The following is a 20,421-nucleotide window of genomic DNA, read 5'->3' as shown; positions in this document are numbered from 1 at the left end:
GAAGGAAAGATGGGGCTATTATTTGGTTTCGTGCGGCAGCTAGTTCGTGCAGATTGGCTATTATGTATGCAAGTGAGAAGTTTAGATTCTCCCTAGTATCTGCACCAAGGGTGGTGATTCTGCAGGGTCCACAGTTGACGTACATGCGAGCACAAGCGCCGTGAGATACACCGAGCTATACACATATTTGTTTCATTTCATTTATTATTATATTGATCATTTAAAATGATGAGGGGCCAATTTCAGGCCTCGGCGAACTCGTGGTAGAGTCCAACCATCTCCTCGAAGAGACGGTCAATGAGGAGCTCGGTGTACCTTGTCATCCTGTCATAGTGCCCTTGGTGGTCCTTGAGAGCCTTCTTGTATGGCAGATAGTTGTAGGCGTGTCTGGGCTTGGAGACCATGGAAGGCCCAAGCGTTCTCGAGAGATAGTATTGCTGGTCATTGAGGCCCTTGCAAAAACGTGCCAAGTTTGCATGGGCCTTGTCCAATGATTGCAATTGCTCGAGGGTCTTCTTCTGGAGGGAAGCTGCAGAGCTGTTGAGGTCGTAAATTTTCAAAGAAATCTCCTGGAACTTGTTCAATTCCAGTTCAATGACCTTGTCTGCGCCAGGAAAAGACCCGTTTTTTTGCAATCTTTGAGCTATCTTCTCGCGTGTGGAGGCATGATCAAGCAGAAGCTTGTGCAAGTCCTTCAACAGATTGAGCATCTGCTTCTTGAGGTGCTTGTGGTTGTGGTAAACTGCAAGAACGGCGTTCCTGTGGTTGTTGTTGGCCTCGTCAATTCTGGAGTAAACCTCATTCAACATCTGGTCAGCCTGCTTGGCCAATTGCTTATTGCCAGACTTGGCAACTGACCTTCTCTTCTTTTCGAGATTTTCGATGACATTCCCAAAGTTGGAAAGCTTGTCATCTGCGCAAAGGCCGAGGTGATTGGGGAAGTCCCTCCAGGCCTGCTTGCGCTCCATCCACTGAGTGTTGGTGAAGAAGGTCTTTGTGTGTTGGAAACGGTGTAACTCCTTGCGGAAGAAATCGCTGAGCTGCTCGAAGCTCAGAGGCTCTTTGGGGATTTTCTCAAAAAGAGAATGAACGGCAACCCAAGGCCCGATAATGTCGGTTGCAACATCCTCCATGGAAGATACACTGTGAGGCTCAACAAGGTGGGAAGTTTTCTCGAACACAGACGATTGGTGGGAAGAAAAAGCCTTGGACAGCCTCTTCGAAGAGTGCTTGGAGGGCTGCTTTGACTTGTGGCTTCTGAAAGAATTGCATGGTTTGGTTGGCTCAACCTCTGCAAATTGGAAGGCCTTGAGCTTGAGTCTATCCTTGAGGAGTATGGACTCCTCCTTAGGATTCTTCAAAAGCTCTAACATGTGGCGTCTGAATCCACATCTAACTCTGAGGCGTTCCTCAGAGGGGTCTGGGGCGGTCAAGCCCAAAAAGTTGATCACCTTGAAACTGGTTCTCTTCAAGGACTGCTTGAAAGGCTGGTCCTTCTTGAGTCTCAAGTTGATCTTGGTCAATAAGTGGTTTTGGGGAAGTTGGGTCTCATTGAGATAGGAGACTCTTTCAGCCTTCCTGTGAAAGCTGCTGATGTTCTTTCTGTACTCTTGTGCGTGATACATTGTGTCTCGTAATTTATTCAAGATTGCTGGGGAAGAAATAAGTGGTGATAAAGAAAACAGAATTCTAGCATTCTTGGGGGGTTTATATAGACCAAAGGGTGTCATGAATTTTGTTGTAGTTACCCTGGTTGATTCAAATGAGCTGTTGGTCATTCGCTGACTTACAAGCGACAAAAAGGTCATCATTTTTTGTTTCGTCTTACACAACTTACCATTCTGAGAGTCAGAATTAGAATCGGGAAGTTTCTACAAATAAATAAATGTGTGTTCCAACATATATGAATGACCTCTGGTTTATTTGCAATGGGAAAGAATAGCACCTCGCGGGTATAGCAGGTGCAATGACCCTACAACGTTCAAGTTACCCTTCATAATTTTCACACTCCCGACTACGTACAGCTATCTCACTGTGCTGAACTGAATCGTCGATGGCAAGAATACTATTATGCCATGTGTTATAATTGCATACATTGACAAAAAGACTAGTAACCATACTTGCTACACGACTCAGAGTATCTTCTCTACATCCGTAATTCAGGGTTGCCCCGCCTTTCAACCTAATATCAAATACCTTCAAACTTTTAAATATTCGATTCATTTATGCCAGCGAAGCTTCGCCTATTCAGAGCCGAGGCTCGCAGACTCATTGTAGCCAAGTCATTGTCGCAAGTCCCCACCACATTTAAATTCCGCCCCAAACGAGACAAAATGAATTTGTGACAGTATACGTAACAAGCGAGTTGGATGTCACCAAGGTGATGCTATCTCTCTCAAAATTCACTATTGGTTCATTAATTTGACGATAAGTGCGTTTTCACATTTTGCAACCATTAGCGTGAGTACTACTAAACTCGTGAACCTACCCCAGTTTCTGCGTCACAACAGAACAAAAAATGATAAATAAATACAAATCATAACCTACAAATTCCTTCAAAATGATTCGGTAATAGTTAGAAAAGAATCTTCTCACGAAATACACATCACCGTTTTTCTGCCGTTGGGATTTGCAGCTGAGGCTTGGCTTGTCTCAGATTAACACGACCACCAGTATCTCCAAAACTTCCCAAAACAGCTTCTGATACTACATCTACACCTTCAAAATCTCCCTCACAAACACCCCAATCCCAAAATTTCCATCGCCTTGTCGGCTTCATGGAACCGACCATCCCGGTGGTGCACACTAGAAGGCTGCGCCAAGGTGATAAGACTTTGCCAGTACAAGCGCCTATGTTCAAGCTACAAAACTCATCTTCTGGGGCCATGGATTCGCTAAATGACATAAGCAGGAAGTACCAGAACTGGTACTCCCAACAGTCCACAGCCAAGAAGGCCTTGTTGGTTGCCGGCGGCATCTTGTGCATCATCATCAGCATAATTGTGGTGATCTACCATCTGTTCTTCTTGGAATTGTTGGTCACCATGTCTGACGCTTGGGTGGACCTTAAATTCGGCAAGCTCATATTATGGCTTTTGGTGTTTTTCGTGGGGTTCCCTCCGCTCTTGGGCTTCACTCCACTTGCCATGCTTTGCGGTATGACTTACGGCTTCCCATGGGGATGGCCCATCTTGGCCTCGGCCTCCGTATTGGGCTCCCTTGCTTCATTCTTGGTATTTCGCCACCTTCTCCATAATCAGGCCGAAAGAATGGTTCATCTGAGTGAGCAATTTAGAGCATTCTCAGAGATCCTCAAGGAAGACGCTTCTTTATTCGTGCTCGTGCTCCTCAGGTTGTGTCCCTTGCCATATTCGCTTTCAAACGGAGCTCTTGCTGCCATTCCGGAACTTCCTACACTCACTTACTTCCTTGCATCGCTCATCACATCACCCAAGTTGCTTATTCACGTCTTCGTGGGCCATACAATGAAGACTCTTGGAGATGCCAATCGCCCCACATCGGCCAAGATCATCGATGTTGTGAGCGTTATCATAACCGGATCAGCGTTGCTTTTGGCTAGTTATATCATCTACGTCAAGATGCAGAAGAAGGTCAGGTCATATCACCAAAACCCACAAAGCGACGAGATGATTTTTGGCAATTTCGATGACGATCTTGAGTCTGGTCAGAATCTCGAATTGGCGTCAAACGATTACGATGACGACAATTTCATAATCACAGAGGATGACGATTTCGCCGAGGAGAGCGAGTCTCCCTCGCAGAACATTGCAAGCAGAGATAGCCTAGCAAAATTAGACCATGATCTTGATTCGCAAGACTTGGAAGCAACTCCAAAAAGATATAGAGATTACTAGATGCCGGGTTACGATTTTCATTCTATTGGGTGGAAGCAGTGCTTCCAAAATTATATACTGTAACAAGTCCTCCATTATTTATATTACAAGTGCGATCAAGATCATCAGAACTCCGCAACCTGGTCCACGAACATCATTCTGGTTCTCCTCTTTTCAATTTTATCTGTGCTCAACATGCCTTCATCCTCCATTTGGGATATGAGTGTGCTGGCATCATGCTCGCAGACAATCTCTCCATTAATCAAGAAGTAGTCATCTTTAATATGCGTTTGACATCTGTTGCATTTGAGGCAGTTGAGATGCCATTTTTGTCTCATTTCATTCTCAATGCATTCTCCCTCGATTCCGGAGTTACATGTTTGACAGAGAGTTCCATTAAGCAAATGGTAGTGGTGGTTGCAGAACGCGTTATCAAGAAGCACGTAACAAGCTGTATGTTTGCTGAACTTCACATCGCAACCAGTGTATGAACAGGAGAAACATCCTCTATGCCACTGACCCGACAACTCACCAGTCTTGGAGAAGATGGCCTTCTTGGATCCCTTGGCCTGCTGCTCAACGTGCTCGCCACAACCACGACAATTGCCCTGTCCAGGCGGCGTCTTCATAGGCAAGTCACTGTCTCTGAATTTTGGATAATGCGTACCAATGATTGACTGTGGGAATGGGTTGAATTCAGCAGTGCTTGGGCGGTTTTGCTGCGAGATTGAATCACCAGTGACAGAAGGAGATGCTCTTGGTGGGATCACTGGCTCAAATTCATCAACACCGGATTCATATTTGAAGTTCATGTCCTTGAGCTCTTGCTCAATTCTATGGTTTTTGGGGCTCAATGGTTTGATCGTCTCTGGTGTCTCCTGATTAAGGTCAAACTCGCTGGCTGGATTGTAAGGAGTTGTAGGGGCTCTTGCGCCAACCTGATCTTCTTCTTCGTAGGTCTCCGCCTGTGGCTCGACGTGCTCTTCTGTCGATCTTTGCTCAAAGTGATCAGCACCCTCAGCTCCCTCGAAGAAGGGGTTTTCAGAGGGAACCTCGGGTTCATCGTGGGCCTTTTCGAGCTCTTCCTTCTCTGAGACATCCTGGATGTTGAAGACTGGGACAGCAGGGGGCTTGTTGGCATGCTCTGGCAGGTTGTGCGCTGTAACGAACGACTCATTGTCATTTGGTCTGAGAACAGGAGAATCTTCCGCCTGGCTACCAGCCTTGAGAGTTTCCAACTGGCGATGCAATTCAGGGTCAACCTCATCATCTCCGTCGTTCGACTTCGAAATGATTGAGGAAATCGTAGAAAGGTTTGAATTTCTAGCGAGCTTTCTGTCACCAGCCGCAGAGGTCTGAAGGAAGTTCTCGTAGTCCAGGCCCTCCTGAGGCTTCTGAGGTTCGCCTTGATCATTGGTGAAATTGAACGACAGCTGTGAACTGTAGCAGTCGTCAAGTCTCATTGAATGGTTGGTGGTGTCTGGTGTGAACAGAGATGCATTGTCAGGCAGCTTTGTAGCCGTGCGAGAAGCCTTTCTTCTGGGATCATATTTCTTATGCTCCTCAACGTCCAGACGAAATTCTTCAAGCATGGTCGACAAGTCCTGGTGCTCTTGAATGACGGGTATCTGGTTCTGAGCTGGGTATGGGGTATTGCGGACAAGTTCGGATGTCTTCACGCTCATGCCAGAGTCTGCACTGTTCTTCCTGAATTCACGAGAAGAAGATGTAGAGGTATGCGCAGTAGATACACGCTCTGTGTTGTCGAATGTAGGGGAGTTGAAGTCTGAGTCAGAGCCCATGCCCGTAGGCAAGTTGGAGTTGAAGTCTGCATCAGGCTTTGAGAACTCCTCCTCTTCTTGGTTGTTGGAAGGAATATGCACGAAGAGGTTCTTGATGTTCTTGCCAGAACGAGGAGAGGCGCTTTCGCCGCCCAACGCACGGGCATTGCCCTGCTCATCAAGCACGACCTGTCTATCAGTGTCTGGTTTGAACGGCTGGAACGCCTGGAATTCAGGGTAGCTCTGCTGCTCCTTTGGAGCCTTTCTAGGCAATTGAAAGCGATCTGGCGCGTAATCAGGGTGTGCCGATGCTGGAGCCGATGCTGGGGTGACGTACTGGTCCGTGGGTGACACGGGTTTGCGAGACACCGGGGCTTTGCCGGCGCTTGATCTGGACTCCACGGGCGACACGTTATTGGTGTTGCCTCTAGCGCTCATGGGGAGCGACCTCAGGGACTGGTTCTTGCTGAAGGAGTCATTGGCCGACTTGAAGCTGAATGTTTGGGAAGCTGGCGAGTCTGGTTTCTTCCTTGTTTGTATAGCGTGCCTGGAATCGTTCGGGGAGTGATTTCCACGGCGGCGATTTAAATTGACATCAAAACCGGCTCTTTCGTAAACGCCCTTGTAGCGATAATCCGATTTGAAAGATGGGAAAGGCGAATCGGACGCGAGCATAGGCGACTGTGGCCCATTGAAGGCGCTGGGGAGCTTGGTGACGTGGGACATGCCCTTGTTGATTGAAACTGCTTATGAGAATCCAAAAAGTAAGAAGGTGTCAGGAGGAACAACAACAAAAAAAAGAAGAAGCTGCGAATAAACGAAAGAAAAGCAGCAATCTGTTCTTCAGGCTCGGTGGTGAACAGCCTCTGGCGAAGAAAAAAGATGTATACAGCAGAAGCTTTTAGCGTACCCTCATGTGCCGTGTGCAGACACCATAACAGAGTAGGAGCGCGACTGGCTTGGCTGCGAAAAGGGAAGAAATCGAGGGGGTGTGGTTCAAACAATGGGGATTTTTTTTCTGGGGTGTATTATTCAAAAGAGCTTTTACCACAAGAGTGTGGCAAATTATTAAGAAACAGAGAAATATATACGGGAACATGGGATGGGTTTCGGTTAGGGCTGTCGCGTCTGCGCAGGAATGACACGGTTGTACAGCACGAGCTCTTATGATCCGGCTGAAGCTTATATCTGGATTTGAAAAAAATACGCAAGTGCGGCAAACTTCGACTCAGGGATTCGTCGAGGCTTAGACTTTTCGATAAAAAAGGGTTCATATTTGAATTCTTGCAACCTTCTCTTTGTTTGGTTCGGTTTGAAGCCGATCTGTCCGATGGGTGCTGCGCCGCTTTGCATTAGCTGCGAAATCCCAGATCGGCTAAATTGAGAGAGCCCTAGGATTGGTGTAGGACGTTCATCGAGTTGTAGGAACGAGAGGATAATCATGGTACATTGAAAAGTGACGAGTATACTTTTTAATTACTTTCGACAGTATCTTAAAGCTTCTGCTTTTTTGAAGGCACGGTTATGACCAGATCATATGGTGTCCCAAACTGGCGTTTTCAGTTCTCTGATCGACTGCGGCTTCAGTCTCTATGTCTGCAAGTCTTAGTATTACGAATAGATAATGGCAATGTTTCAAAGTGAATGGAATTTGGCCTCGGCAAATATGCTTCGTTCTTGGACTCTCCATATATTTTCAGGAATAAGGTTCGAGATCGACAGTGCAAGGGGGCACCTCAGTAGGCTTCAAGGGAGCTCACATTTCTTTTCATGGACTAGCATTCTGATATGATGGACTCAGATGAGAATGAATGGGGATGTCCGGAGGGTATGTTCTGTGGTATAAGAATTATTGAGGGTAATTAGAAAAGTTGAGTTTAGACTGGCTTTTGAAGAATAGGTAGTGGAGGCTGTTGAGCTTTGTGATTGGCTTCGACACTTATAATGCTCTTTTATAGATGAGAAAATGGTTATGATTTTCATGAGACACTATCATTGACATTGTTAACTAATGGAGGTTGCCTATGTTGTCGTGGTTTATATGAGTGGTGTTTTTAGCTGGATCCTACCAAAAGCCACGATGCTGTAAATGCTCGTGAAGCATGGCATGAAGCATGGCACGTTGTCTATAATCTTCAAACCATTTGAATGCCATCACGTCGTAAGTGTCTGGCTAATAAGGGAAGCTCGCAATACCCCAATCTCACATCTATTCTACGTCGTCTTTCTCCGTATGTTTTATTAATTACACTATTGTACTGATGAGGGCATGAAGTTTACACGTAACCGATTCTGTTGGCAACGTCCAAAGCGTCATGGTCAGCAGTCAATCTGATGTAGGCCTTCTTGGTACCGTTTGGTCTAACCAAGGTGTTGATCTTCTCAACCTCGACATCGTACAACTCCTTAACGGCAGTCTTGATCTGGTGCTTGTTGGCCTTCAAGGAAACCTGGAAAACCAAGGTGTTACCGTCCTCGACCTTCTTGATGGCGGTCTCAGAGGCAATTGGGGACTCGATGATCTTGTAGGCATCCAATCTTCTGTAGTGAGGAACGGCGGTTCTAGCGTATCTTGGCTTTCTGGCCAACTTCAAGGTGTTTGGAAGTCTGAAGGTGGTGTTGGTTCTCACCTTGGTGGCCTTCTTGGAGTTGGTACCCTTCAAAGCAGATTTCTTAGCAGCAGCAGCGTCTGGAGGTTAGTAACAGCACAAAATTTGTGGAGAGAATCTGACATGAGCTATCTTCAGGAAAGGGGTCGATATTTTTGTGTTTTGACGGATAGTGGTGTGGAACCGGGGTGTGTGAAAAGTCTTCTTCATCGGGAAGCAAAAGGCAATATTTCATGGGAAACGTCACTGGGGAATAATTCATTATGGACAATCAATAGCATGCGGTCTAGTGAAGCACTCAAAGTCTCATCTTGTAGCATTTTTACATACTTGGAGCCATCTCGAATCGTTGTTATACAGAAGTAGGAATCCTTCAAGTTTTTGGTGGAAAAAAATTCTACATCGCGGAGGCACCTGGGCACTGCAGACAGGGCAGTTTGCAAGCTGGCATACTATAAAATCTCTATATTACAGTGCGCATAATCACGTGGAGTACTTTAGGGCTGTAACCCGCACTCTGGATGGTACCATAGTCTGCCAGATTCGGGCTTTCTAGCAACCCTTAGACATTCCTTTAACATGGAAACAATACATTACCACAAAGAGTGGTGACGGATTATGAAAAGTGTTTTAAGGTTGTATTATCGTTGTAGATGTTTGCGATTATCGGTGTATAAAACGCTACGGTGGAGTCGATTGCAATACAGAGTATGTAATAGATCTAGAAAAGTAGTTGTCGACTAGTGTTTGACGGATATGTGATCTATGAATCAATAAACACTACGTTACTCTGCCACGGTCTTGGATATGGTTTCACTTGAACGACATCGCACATTTTGCAGCCATCGATAGTCCACTCTAGTCAAGTCATACATAAATATCGTACCCCATTAATAATACATCAAAAACCCTACGCATAACAAGTATCTGAAATGTTCTTTTGTGGACCTCTGGCCCGTATGCTATATACATGGATCACAAACGACGCTGGGCCTTTGCTCTATTACCACCAAACTTGATCTTGGTGTTGTCAGAGATTCTGACAATGTTGGATCTTAAAAATGCACTCTCCTTACCCATCAAACAAGCCTCAAAGGCGCTTCTACCCTTGCCGAAGTTGGAAAGGACAACCTCGATCTTGTCATTTGGACCAATGAGCTTCTTCTCCTCGATAAGCTTGAAAAGTCTGCTGGACACCTGGTAACCGGCTTCGTACTCTTGTCTCTGCGACTTACGGAAGCCTAGCATACCCGCACTGACGGTGACCTTGGCCTTGTGTGGTAATTGCATGTAGTATAAGACTTTCTCGTTGTATGATAAGTGTTCGTTGTTCTTCATGAAGTCCAAGTCCTCGGTGACTGCAAACAAGGAGCAAATGGTATTATGTTTGTTGAACTTGGCGTAGATCTTCCACATGACGGTTCTCTCGTTGTCGGTCTTGATGATGGGACCAAGCTGGGAAGTGTCTGACTTGACCTGTTCCACAGCAGCACGCATACGATTCAGTAGACTGAAGTTTCTTTGACCAGCAAATGCCATGCTCTGGCGACCCATAAGGGCATTTCTAATGCCGGCGAACATGCTGTCTTGGATGGGTATAGACCGTTGATGTCTGAGGTTGAGATTTTTTCGTTGAAGGGTGCACGGGTGTGTTGATACTGGATCCATCCAGAGGGTATCTAGTGTGGGCCAGCTTTGACATGGGTGATTTTAATGAAATCGGTTGTCTTAGTTAATTTTCAGCTGAACGTTTCTAAAGTGGAATTGTAAGTGGAATTGCAAGTGGAATTGAGTCTTTGTGTGGTGCTTCAGATGCTGGTCCACCCTCGCACTGGAGTAAGTTCACCTGCCATAGAGAGGTCAAGGGTATCTGCATTTTCCTTAGAGATTCGAGCGAAGCCTCGAGGAACCGTCCAATGTCGATATAGTCCATCTTTGCTAACTGGAGAAACTAAACGTCGGATCAACACAACTAGATGGTGGCATGATCAGTCACACATGGCTGCGAAATACAACGAATCACCCCAATTGTCCCTTTCGTTGGCCATCAACATAACCCGTGATAGTCGAAAAACTTCCAATCACCCAAATCATCCCTCCAATAACCCATATCCTTTCGTCCGAGGACCTTCACCACAAAGCTGGCACCTTGTCCTCTGTCACTGTCACACCACAGTTCCAATCTTTCCACTCTACAAAACCTAAACGCAAAACTCAAAGTCACATAATTAACCATTGAATGACCAAAAGGCAAAGTAGCAACCGAACTCTAATTTTTGTGATGGTGCCCTGGCGCATACGTCATGGTCGTTATTGGCTGGCCATGCAGCCAACCCCCTAGATTATTTCGCAGCCATAGGTTCCACAGCTTCGGTTTGCCTCTGACAAAACAAAAAATCCTTTCCATTCCCGCCAACTTCAAGAAAAGTCTTACCCGACTATTTCCCCAATTGCAAATTTGGCCTCGGCTAAACTTCCCCACAGCCTTGTCTCCCACCGCCTTACTTTTGGTCCAGGGGTGTACCGCGAAGTAATTAGTCTTTCAGAGCCCTGACACGCAAAACAAAGCTCGATTTTCATAAAAGCACCTTGTCCAAAATAGACACCTTTTTGTCAAAGTCTCGCTATTGTCTCCCTGGAGGGGTACACTGGATTGGGGGGGACCCTTCCAAAATACGCGCACGTGACCGTGACAACAACCTGCATCGCCAGTCTCAACCTCGAACCGTCAAATCCGATAACAACACAGCTTTAGACTTTTCAGCACCCGCTTAAGAGACCCATTCTCCCCACGTCGACCTCTTGACCGCGTGACACCGTTGTATCTGAACGTCCTGCATCGCCCGTGTCAGATTCCCAATTTCCCCGGCATCGTTCCACTTTATCCATCCACGCGCCTTCGATTAAGTCGGGATTCCGTACCACTCGACTAGCCTCATCATCATCCGGCGAAACTGGAAATCTAGCGCAGTGTCGAATAATATTACCAGCTAATTACCCAGCCCCATCCCAGGTTTCCGTGAGCCTTTACGCACCATGTTGACCGACAACGCCCAAAAGGATGAATACATCCTCAATGAGGTGGTCAATAACCAAACCTCCGAATGCAAGCGCATGTACGTCAAGGAGTACAAGAAGATCGGCGAAGGTGCTTTTGGTACCGTCGTCGAGGCCGCTTTGGCATACGTTGACAGTAGTGACAAGCCCAGCGACGAGAGACTCGGGCCCTTTGCCATCAAGAGAGTCTTGGCCCAGACAGAGTACAAGTGCAGAGAGTTAGAGATATTACGCACCGTTAAGCACCCCAACATCGTCTCGTTGCGGTTTTTCTTTGATAAACGCTCCCAGCTTGACGGTAAGGTTTACCAGAATCTTGTCATGGAGTGCTTACCTTCAAACTTGCAGAATGAGATCAAGTACTATCGCCAGTCAAAGTACACTATTCCATACCCACATATGAAGGCTTACACCTTCCAATTGACAAGGGCAATGCTCTATTTGCACAGTCTTAACATTCTGCACCGTGATATCAAGCCCTCCAATATATTGGTTGACCCTTCCACCGTCAGATTGAAGGTGTGTGACTTTGGGTCCGCCAAGCAGCTAGAACCAAACCAGCCTTCCGTCAGCTATATTTGCTCACGGTACTACCGTGCTCCAGAGCTTATTGTTGGATGTACCGTCTACACCACCAAGATTGACATTTGGGGCTTGGGATGTGTCATTGCAGAGATGTTTTTGGGTAAGCCCATTTTCCAGGGACAGTCATCGGAGTTGCAATTGAAGGAGATCTCAAAGCTCTTGGGCCCTCCACCCAAGACGTTCTTCTTCAAGAGCAACCCACAGTATAGAGGCAATATGTTCTCCACGAAATTGTTCAGCTGTTCCGTGCAAGAAAGATTTGAGCTGATATTCTCGACGTCACCCCCTGATGTGATTGACTTGTTACTTAAGATTCTTGTTTACGATCCTGAATTCAGAGCGAGCCCGAGAGCGGTGCTCGCCCACCCTTTCTTCCACGAACTAAAAAAGGAGAACTTTCAGGTATACCCTAGAGGCGCACAGGAGCCTATGGAGCTAAATTTGTTTGACTTTACGCCGTACGAACTAGAATTGATGGGTCCTTACAAGGAGCAGTTCTTGAAAAGATAATGCAACGATGCCGACTGAATCCCGCTTATAGAAATCATTGTCGCATCGCTCAAGTCTTGAGGCTGGTCCCACCAACATTCGTACCGCCTTTTCAAGCTGCTCAAGGAGTATCATGCCCCCCACGCCAGTGTTTCCTGGCAATCACCAGCCATTAATTACCTACACTACCCTTTATTACTTTTTTTATATTGCTTTGGGTAACTAGATAGATTGCCACAATAGGACCACTTCATGACACATATCAGCTGTAACGCCTAGTTCAAAGCCAAGCTGTAGCTGTACTCGTCCTCGATGTTCTGAGACAACCACAAGACGATCGTACTTAGCATGATGCAACCATTGCAGATAATGTTGGACACGCCCATGCCCAAAGTAGGGAAAGTGTAGTGCTTCATCAAGAATTTAAGAATGAACACCATGAATGAGCCGGCCAACCCGCCAGCAAGTAAAGAAAACCCAAAAAACAAAATCACCCTTGCTGCCCAGGCGTGTGTGTTGCCATCACCCAAAAACGAGTTTTGACCGTCAGTGAACAAATTAGACTTTTCAATCGAGTTGACAATGATCATACCCAACGTGGAACAAATAAATGGAATCCAATCAACGAATGTGATATGAACAACACTGGCATTGACCGTCTTGGAGTACACAGCAGCGTCTACCATTGACCAAAAGCCAATTGCAAACAAAGCGCCTGAAAGGTACACTCCGGCCGACCGGAGCTTCTGGGATTTCGGAAGACGAAGTATGGAGGCGTCGAATCTAAAGAGGTTTCTGCGTTGATCCATATTGTGGAAGAATGATGATATGGTCAGTAGGCTGGTTTATCGGTATCCGGGGCGCACCAGAGGTACAGGTTCGGCTGCAAACTGGCACTATTTCGTTAAAGGGTTGATGGTGAAGGGTATTCTATTAATCTTTAATTGTTTTCATTGACTGGAGATCTATGAGTTATTTGGATTTCGATGAATGGCATAAATTTTGTTGTTGTGTAATCCTAACGAGAATTGAGCAAGGTGAAACTGGCAACCCATAAGCTCGCAGGACGTCCTGTTATAGGAATAGGTGAACAACGGCCTACGGTTATTATTATATTCAAGACACCCAAAGTTTGACGAAGTAGCTTCTAGTTTGATTGAATGAAAAGCGGCGCCACTGCCATACAACCTACGACAACTTCGGTTCATTAGTTATATTAGTATATGGTTCATGCCACACGGATCAGGCCGCCTCTTCCTCTTGTTCAAGTCTTTCTTGCTCCGACTCCAGCCTCACTCCCTCCTGCTCTTCGCCATTCAATTCATCTTGTGAAAGCTCTGACTCAGGAGAGGAAGGCCCGGAGGGTGTTTCATGGTGCCCATTGCCATTAAGGCGCAAGTATTGTGGTTCGAGATCGTACACATGCACATCACCTTGGAGGGAACAAGTTACGAGTTCGCTACCATTCTCGTTGGAGTCAAGACCGAGAATCGTCGAACCAGGTTGTAGTTGATAAACGATGCATTTGCTTTGAACACTCCAGAATAGAACACCAGAGTTGTCGCTGCCCGACGCAACGAGAGGTTCTTCGGTAGCAGTGATAAATGCTGTGCTGCAGTTGTATTTTTCGCAGATTGTTGCCAGTGTATCATTAGACGTGTAGGTCTTGACAACTTTATTGTTCATGTAGTCCCATAGTCTGATCTTGCCGTCCAAACTGGTACTAAGAATGTACTTGCCATTCGGCGTTATTTGCACGTTGGAAATGGGAAAATTCACCACATCATTGGTGGAGGCAGTGGCAGTACCGTGGGAGGAACTATTGTACACTAGTGTCTTGAGACACTGACCAGATTCGAGGTCAAAGAGACGCATAAGACCATCATATGAGGCACTGATGATAATTGTATCATCTGGAGTTAGACAGACTGAGCTAACTGGGTCCGAGTGAGCGGCAAGCGTCTTGAGACTTCTGCCTGTAGTAAGGTCCCAGATGACCACCGTCTCGTCAGCGGCTCCACTGACGAGTAGGTTTCCCTTTGAATTGAAGCACAATGCAGAAACGTGATATGTGTGCTTCTTCAATATACGGATGCAAGCTGCTTTAGCGATGGACCAGATTCTCACCGTCAAGTCGTCCGAGCAAGACGCAAGGATGCTGCTATCTATTGGGGAAAATGCGATATCAGAAACACCCTTTATATGACCCAGTAATGTCGTTTTGTGAGTGCCATTGGTATAGTCATAAATGTGTATAAGACCCGTCGAAGTGCATGTCGCTAGTAGTTTCTTGTCTGGGGATATCTTGACAGCGTTGACCAGCTCCAGCTCCTTTGCTGGGACGATGTATCGCTGTTTGTATAGACCTTCCCATTGGCTAGTACCATTTTCGACCCTGGCCTTTTTATCTAGGTGCTCCCCGTTCTCTATCATGATGAAAACTTGACTTGTATCAATCGCGCTGATATAGTCGCGGTGCGATTTTTGTACGCTTAATCGTTTTTCATTTTATCGAGCCACGACTCGAGTAGACTCTTTTCGATTTCATCGAGAGTGCTGCTGGTTTTCTTGCCTCTGAGTGTCACAGGCTCAGCTGGAATTGTCTCGTGCACTGCAGAAGGAAGTATCTGCTTTTGTAGTTGAAGTCGAGTGGTGTTCTCGGGTTGTGGCTTGACAAGCTCCTTGACAAGGTACCTGAGGTACTGGGCAATCAAAATCCTACTTTGTGATGCGTCCGAGTCTTCGTTCACCCTCGCAGGCACGAAAAGCCTGATCAAGCTGTCATTGAGTTCGATAAGCTGATCATACTGTTCTCTTGGCAACAGGTTTCTCAGCTCGATCTTATGGAAAACTCGGTTCAAGATCCTGATGAACTCCGAGGAAAGATTTTTGGTGTTAATCTCTTGTTTGTTGGAAGGAGCAGGTGAAGGGGTAGTCTTATTGCTAGCACTGGCACGCTCGTCTGGGACGAGCTTCGTAGAATCCTTGACAGAGCTAAGGTCAAATTCGACTCTGTTCTCCTTATTTTCTGCATCTCCTACGCCTCCGTTAAGCCACCGTTGCTGATTCATTTGGATTTCGGTGGGTGCGTAGTATCGTCTGGTCTGTGTAATGTGGTGTTCCTGGTCCCAAAGATGCTTTTTCGTGATCAACTTGCGAAGATCTCTCCGTCTCTGCTCCTCTGATATCTCATCTGCCTTTTGTATGAATTTGTGGCGTAGAAGACGTCTAGCAGACCATCTTTCCAGTGGCTGCAAAACGAAGCAGCGATGGAAAAAGTCCAACATTTCATGCGACCAGCTCTTGCTCAGCTCCGTTTGAATGAGCTCCCAGAAGTCTCCGTCATTTCTACACAGAGATATTTGTCGAAGTGCCTTCATGGGCGCAAAGTGTTCTTGGAGAGGCGGCTTCCCGTTACGTAGCTCAAAAACACAGCATCCCAACGACCAAATGTCGGCCTTGTAGCTATGACCGCCTGTGTTGTTCAAAATAACCTCAGGCGCCATCCAATACGGGGTTCCCACCGTAGTATTTCTTCTCGAAAAGTTGGAAGATAGCTGCGTCGACACACCAAAGTCAGTGAGCTTAACCTCTCCATCATGCCCCAACAAGATATTATGGGACTTTAAGTCTCGGTGAATTTTGCCTTGGTCATGCAAATATGCAAGGGCTATAAGAACCTCCTTAGCCATGGCAGCGACAAGTCTCTCATCGGTTATAGGTCCTGCCTTCAACAAGTCAAATAAGCTTCCTCCACTCACATACTCCATGATCACCCATAACTTGTAATTCTTGACAAACGAGCCAAGGTATCGGGTGATTTGTGGGATTCGACATTCAGACAAGATGGTTATCTCTCTGTTTACCTCGAATAGGTCTGCCAGTTCGCTCTCTAGGTCTATCTGTTTGATGGCAACTTCCTTGCCTATACTCTTCAAGACACCACGATACACGACACCAAATCCACCCCTCCCCACTTCCTCACAAACGTCTAGCTCGTCGGAGCTATATATTCTCTCCATTGGGGTGATGGTTGTAGACTTGAGTATCTAGTAATGCGAAGGTAAATAGACGCACGTCAATATCGCACTAGATAAGAATACCACTAGCAACACCATCACGAACAACTAAACTATGCTCAGCTTTGGAGCATGTGGCAGGATCCGTATGCTACTGCTACCCCGGTTTCTGGTTCGACATTTTGCCTCAACTCCCAGACGACCTGAGGATGTCTTCAATGACGTCTTCATCACCAATACGTTACGAACGAATAAGCTGGAGAACGAGTTCGTCAAATGCACGATCTACGATAGCAAGGGCAACATGGTCTGTCACGGCAAGAACATAAGGAAGGCCAAATTTATGCGTGATTACGGCCTTCTTTCAAGAGATCTACGAAAGGTTATCAGGTCTCATACTCCAGGAGCAAGAACGGCTGGAATGAAGGCAAATGTGGAGTTTGTGCCCCTGCTTGTCACCAGAGATGGCAGTATCTTGTTAAATTTATTGAACATTCGAGCCTTGATTCGCCACGACACCTTGGTTGTGTTTGATGCTCCTACTACCACCTTCTCGCCCTCATCGAGGTTTCATGAATCGCATTCCCACGGCGTGTTTCTCCAGGAAATGGCCAAAAGGCTTAAAGCTGATCATCCTGATGCCCCCAAGCTTCCTTACGAATTCAGAGCACTTGAGGCAATTCTTATAGACGTCACTGCCAACCTCAATACTGAACTCAAGGTCCACAAGACAGTGCTTTCCAACATTCTAGCTAGTCTAGATGACTCCATCGAACGCACAAGACTCCGGTACCTCCTTATTCAATCAAAAAAGCTTTCTCAGTTTTACCAAAAGGCAAAATTGACCGGCGACCTCCTTGATGACCTACTTAATCAGGACGATGAGCTCAATGCATTGTACCTTACAGAAATACAGCAAGGCAGACCCAGAACATCATTTAATCATCAAGAAGTCGAGCTCTTGCTTGAATCTTACTATACCACCATCGATGAGATCATCCAAACAACCAAAAGTCTAATATCTCAGATTAAAACTTCTGAAGAAATCATCAAGTTTGTCTTGGACGCCAACAGAAATGATTTAATGTTACTCGGCTTACGGTTTTCGATTGGCTTACTTTCCATGGGTGCTGTATTATATATTGCCGCCTTGTATGGAATGAACTTGGAGAACTTCATCGAAGAAATCGATGGCGGCTTCGAGGGTGTCGTTATCGTCGGCCTGATCGCCTTGGTCATTTTATTCTTCTACGCCCTCAAGCATCTCAAGCAGGTGCAAAAGATCACCATGAGCGATTTGCCAAAAAAATCTCGCATTCCTCAAAAGAGGGTTTAGTCATGCTCCTCATCGTCCCCCTTGTTTATAGAAATAAGATGATTAGAGTCACTTCTGTTTCGTGAACGCTCAGTTGCTTTCTTGGAATGAACGGGCGAGCTGATAGGCGACGGGCGTGGTGTGGTTCCAGTCCTGAATGGCCTAAGCGAAAATTGGTCCCCCGAAAGTTGATTAGGGTTCTTTGGTGTTGGGGACGAAACAACCTTATTCAGATGAGTGGTATCTTTCTCGATTTTGGGAACATCGGGCGTAGTAGTAGTGTCACTTGAGACAATCCGCCTATTGATCCCAAGGTTCTGCTCTTGCCGTTTAGTTCGTTCCAAGAAGTTCTTCTCGTTGGTTATTAAGGCAATGCAGAGCTTCTCCCTGACGTTGACATTGAGCAAGGTGCGTAGAAGGGCATTGTAGGCCTCCTGAGGTGGTTTGAAGCCACCTGCGTTCTTCACAACAGAGGGGCGGAATATAAGGTGGAGGAAAGGCACCGACCCTATTTTGTCCATAGAGTTAAGTTTTTCGACTTGTGGCATTAGGTCCTCATCCTTCCTCTCCGACTCAGTTATATCATCACTCAGGCCGTATTCATCAATGGTCTGGAGTTCGAAAATGAATGAAATGCTCTCTAGAATGAAAAGCAAAGAGCAGAGATTACTCCTAGGGATTGATGATAAGGTTTTTATAACATCTGCAATGTTTTCCTCGGAATTCTTCTGTGAGTTGAGTAACGAATCGTACACTGTGCAAGGAATCACAGAGTCGCTGGTCTCTAGGAGCCAATTTTTCAAGAAGTTCAAGATCCGCTTCGTTTTAGACTTTGAAAGGTGTTCAATGACTTTCTGTACTATAGCAACCTCAACGGCCTTTTCATCTTGGATATTGAGATCTTCAGTTGGTTCGAACTTTTGAATGAGATCTATAGCCTCGTGCTTCAACAGCCAGTACTCTTGGTGATCTATCGGTGCTAGCCATAAGTCTTGCATTTCCGATTTTTCGGCCGAGAATGTAGCCTCGACTAAACCCTTGAGAAGTAGTGGAAGTGAGCGGGTGCTCAAGAGAGTGTCCTTTTCCACATCAGAGCTCTTCACTTGAAGCGGTATGTCTTTGTATAAGTTGAAGGTGAATTTGATATTTTGGAAGCTGATGTTGAGTAGACTGGGATCGAAATGCTCCTTGCCCTGGTGTGGCAGCACGATTGCAGGGAAGTAAATTCCAGTGCTATTATTGTGGAGAAGATCACGAAGATCTCGTTCGTAATTGACTGGTTTGTTGAGGTTCTCAATAAAATTCGACGTGAAGTCGTGGAGTGAGGAGGTGGCCTGAGAAGAATTTCTGTAAAGCACCTCCAGAAGTTTTGTAAGACTTTGATAGACCACTTCAATTCTCACCATTTCGAACCTCTCAAAAATCTGTGATTTATTGAAAATCTCCATATCGAGAAGATGTTTGATTTTTTGGACGTCCTCGTATGCCTCGTTGTATTCTTCTTCAAGCTCGTTGATAGCTTCTTCTGAAAATTTTGGCTTCATGAGTGAAGACTTGACATTTTTGAACATCATATTGAAGCGTTTGGAGGTTGAGCCCGCCACCTCGTTAACTTTTCTAGAGGATTCTTCTAGGCCTAGATGAGAAAAGGCTTGGGAAGTAGGCAGCGTGACGGTGGAAGAAGATGATGAAACGTAACCCCGGGATTCTGCCGTATTCACTGCCTCCTGTGACCATTCAAACCACATGCCCTCACTCTTGAACTTCTGTGAGAACAAGCCACTCCCTAGAATAATCTTCCTATCGATCAAGCTCTGCCCTAGTTTTTCTAGACTTGATCTGGTTGGGTTGAACCCATGCGGTCTGTGTGTCTTGAGGTAATTACACAATTGGTCACTGCTGAAAATCTCGTTTCTGTACCCAGGGAATGGAATCTTGCGCTTGACGGTCGTGATGGTGGCTATGGCTTTCGCCAAGAAAGATTGCAATTTATCTTTGGACTCAAATTTGAGTCCTCCGCCAAGTAGAAGAGGGTATGCTAGATCCAACTCAGGGGGTCCATCTTCTCTCTCACCTTCCTCCTCCGACTCATACACATGCTTTGGCCTTTCTGGGGTTCCTGGAAGTGTGCCGTAGGACTCATCGGGATCATGCTCAATTCGGTGGTCGTGACCTTCGAGTTCACCTAGTCTTACCAATTCGTCGTATTTGCGCTTAGTTCGTTCCATCTTTTGTCGTGAATCATCATAGTCATCTAGGAGTTCATCGAAACGATCAAGTGTTGTTTTGATCTGAGGCTCATGTAGTTTGATGAATCCGGTGATCTTTCCAAGCACCTCTGACTCGATCTCTGATGCCAAATTGAGCTGCATTTGCAGCTCCAATGCCGTTCGATCAACGAACTCCTTGAAAACATGCCTCACATCGATCTCTTTTGGCTTCAGTTCTGAGGTTGATCTCTGTGAACCACTTATTATACGTCTCTCATTTCTTTCAGAACGGAAAGAACTATCAAGCGGGAGACTTTCCCTGGCTAGTTTGGCCATATAACCGCTATTGGAGTGATGATAGTTCATGTAATTGAAGATGAACTTTCTGAGCTCATGAAGCTGGTCTAAGGAATCAAGCAGCTGTTGTGAAAGCAGCTCAATGCCTGACCTGTAATCAGGCGACCAGTAGGCATTTGCAAACCTAGTCATGGAAAACAGTGTG

General features: G+C 46.0%; 10 protein-coding genes across 10 annotated transcripts; 3 read left to right on the top strand and 7 right to left on the bottom strand.

Moving 5' to 3' along the window:
- Window positions 1–242: 242 nt before the first annotated feature.
- Window positions 243–1,625, bottom strand: C7M61_003088 (uncharacterized protein; the record flags this gene model as incomplete). The annotated part of the gene is made up of 1 exon (XM_024858443.1): window positions 243–1,625. The coding sequence occupies one exon, from the start codon at window positions 1,623–1,625 to the stop codon at window positions 243–245; it is 1,383 nt and encodes a 460-aa protein (XP_024713353.1).
- A 1,260-nt stretch (window positions 1,626–2,885) lies between these two features.
- Window positions 2,886–3,875, top strand: C7M61_003087 (uncharacterized protein; the record flags this gene model as incomplete). The annotated part of the gene is made up of 1 exon (XM_024858442.1): window positions 2,886–3,875. The coding sequence occupies one exon, from the start codon at window positions 2,886–2,888 to the stop codon at window positions 3,873–3,875; it is 990 nt and encodes a 329-aa protein (XP_024713352.1).
- Window positions 3,876–3,979: 104 nt separating this feature from the next.
- On the bottom strand, window positions 3,980–6,361 carry C7M61_003086 (uncharacterized protein; the record flags this gene model as incomplete). Its single annotated transcript, XM_024858441.1, has 1 exon — window positions 3,980–6,361. One exon carries the CDS (start codon window positions 6,359–6,361, stop codon window positions 3,980–3,982), a length of 2,382 nt encoding a protein of 793 aa, XP_024713351.1.
- Window positions 6,362–7,911: 1,550 nt separating this feature from the next.
- Window positions 7,912–9,825, bottom strand: C7M61_003085 (60S ribosomal uL23 domain-containing protein; the record flags this gene model as incomplete). Its single annotated transcript, XM_024858440.1, has 2 exons — window positions 7,912–8,324; window positions 9,228–9,825. The coding sequence occupies 2 exons, from the start codon at window positions 9,823–9,825 to the stop codon at window positions 7,912–7,914; spliced, it is 1,011 nt and encodes a 336-aa protein (XP_024713350.1).
- Window positions 9,826–11,280: 1,455 nt separating this feature from the next.
- C7M61_003084 (serine/threonine/tyrosine protein kinase) lies at window positions 11,281–12,396 on the top strand (the record flags this gene model as incomplete). The annotated part of the gene is made up of 1 exon (XM_024858439.1): window positions 11,281–12,396. The coding sequence occupies one exon, from the start codon at window positions 11,281–11,283 to the stop codon at window positions 12,394–12,396; it is 1,116 nt and encodes a 371-aa protein (XP_024713349.1).
- A 254-nt stretch (window positions 12,397–12,650) lies between these two features.
- On the bottom strand, window positions 12,651–13,184 carry C7M61_003083 (uncharacterized protein; the record flags this gene model as incomplete). Its single annotated transcript, XM_024858438.1, has 1 exon — window positions 12,651–13,184. The coding sequence occupies one exon, from the start codon at window positions 13,182–13,184 to the stop codon at window positions 12,651–12,653; it is 534 nt and encodes a 177-aa protein (XP_024713348.1).
- A 433-nt stretch (window positions 13,185–13,617) lies between these two features.
- SWD3 (Swd3p) lies at window positions 13,618–14,808 on the bottom strand (the record flags this gene model as incomplete). Its single annotated transcript, XM_024858437.1, has 1 exon — window positions 13,618–14,808. One exon carries the CDS (start codon window positions 14,806–14,808, stop codon window positions 13,618–13,620), a length of 1,191 nt encoding a protein of 396 aa, XP_024713347.1.
- Window positions 14,809–14,867: 59 nt separating this feature from the next.
- C7M61_003081 (uncharacterized protein) lies at window positions 14,868–16,397 on the bottom strand (the record flags this gene model as incomplete). The annotated part of the gene is made up of 1 exon (XM_024858436.1): window positions 14,868–16,397. The coding sequence occupies one exon, from the start codon at window positions 16,395–16,397 to the stop codon at window positions 14,868–14,870; it is 1,530 nt and encodes a 509-aa protein (XP_024713346.1).
- Window positions 16,398–16,542: 145 nt separating this feature from the next.
- Window positions 16,543–17,730, top strand: C7M61_003080 (uncharacterized protein; the record flags this gene model as incomplete). The annotated part of the gene is made up of 1 exon (XM_024858435.1): window positions 16,543–17,730. One exon carries the CDS (start codon window positions 16,543–16,545, stop codon window positions 17,728–17,730), a length of 1,188 nt encoding a protein of 395 aa, XP_024713345.1.
- Window positions 17,731–17,799: 69 nt separating this feature from the next.
- C7M61_003079 (uncharacterized protein) lies at window positions 17,800–20,408 on the bottom strand (the record flags this gene model as incomplete). Its single annotated transcript, XM_024858434.1, has 2 exons — window positions 17,800–17,871; window positions 17,934–20,408. The coding sequence occupies 2 exons, from the start codon at window positions 20,406–20,408 to the stop codon at window positions 17,800–17,802; spliced, it is 2,547 nt and encodes an 848-aa protein (XP_024713344.1).
- Between the last annotated feature and the right edge of the window lie 13 nt (window positions 20,409–20,421).

This window comes from Candidozyma pseudohaemuli (genome assembly GCF_003013735.1).
Source record: "Candidozyma pseudohaemuli strain B12108 chromosome Unknown scaffold00007, whole genome shotgun sequence".
Classification (NCBI taxonomy): Eukaryota; Fungi; Ascomycota; class Pichiomycetes; order Serinales; family Metschnikowiaceae; genus Candidozyma; species Candidozyma pseudohaemuli.
Note: the sequence above shows the minus strand (reverse complement) of the source record. Positions and strands in the feature narration are given on the sequence as shown.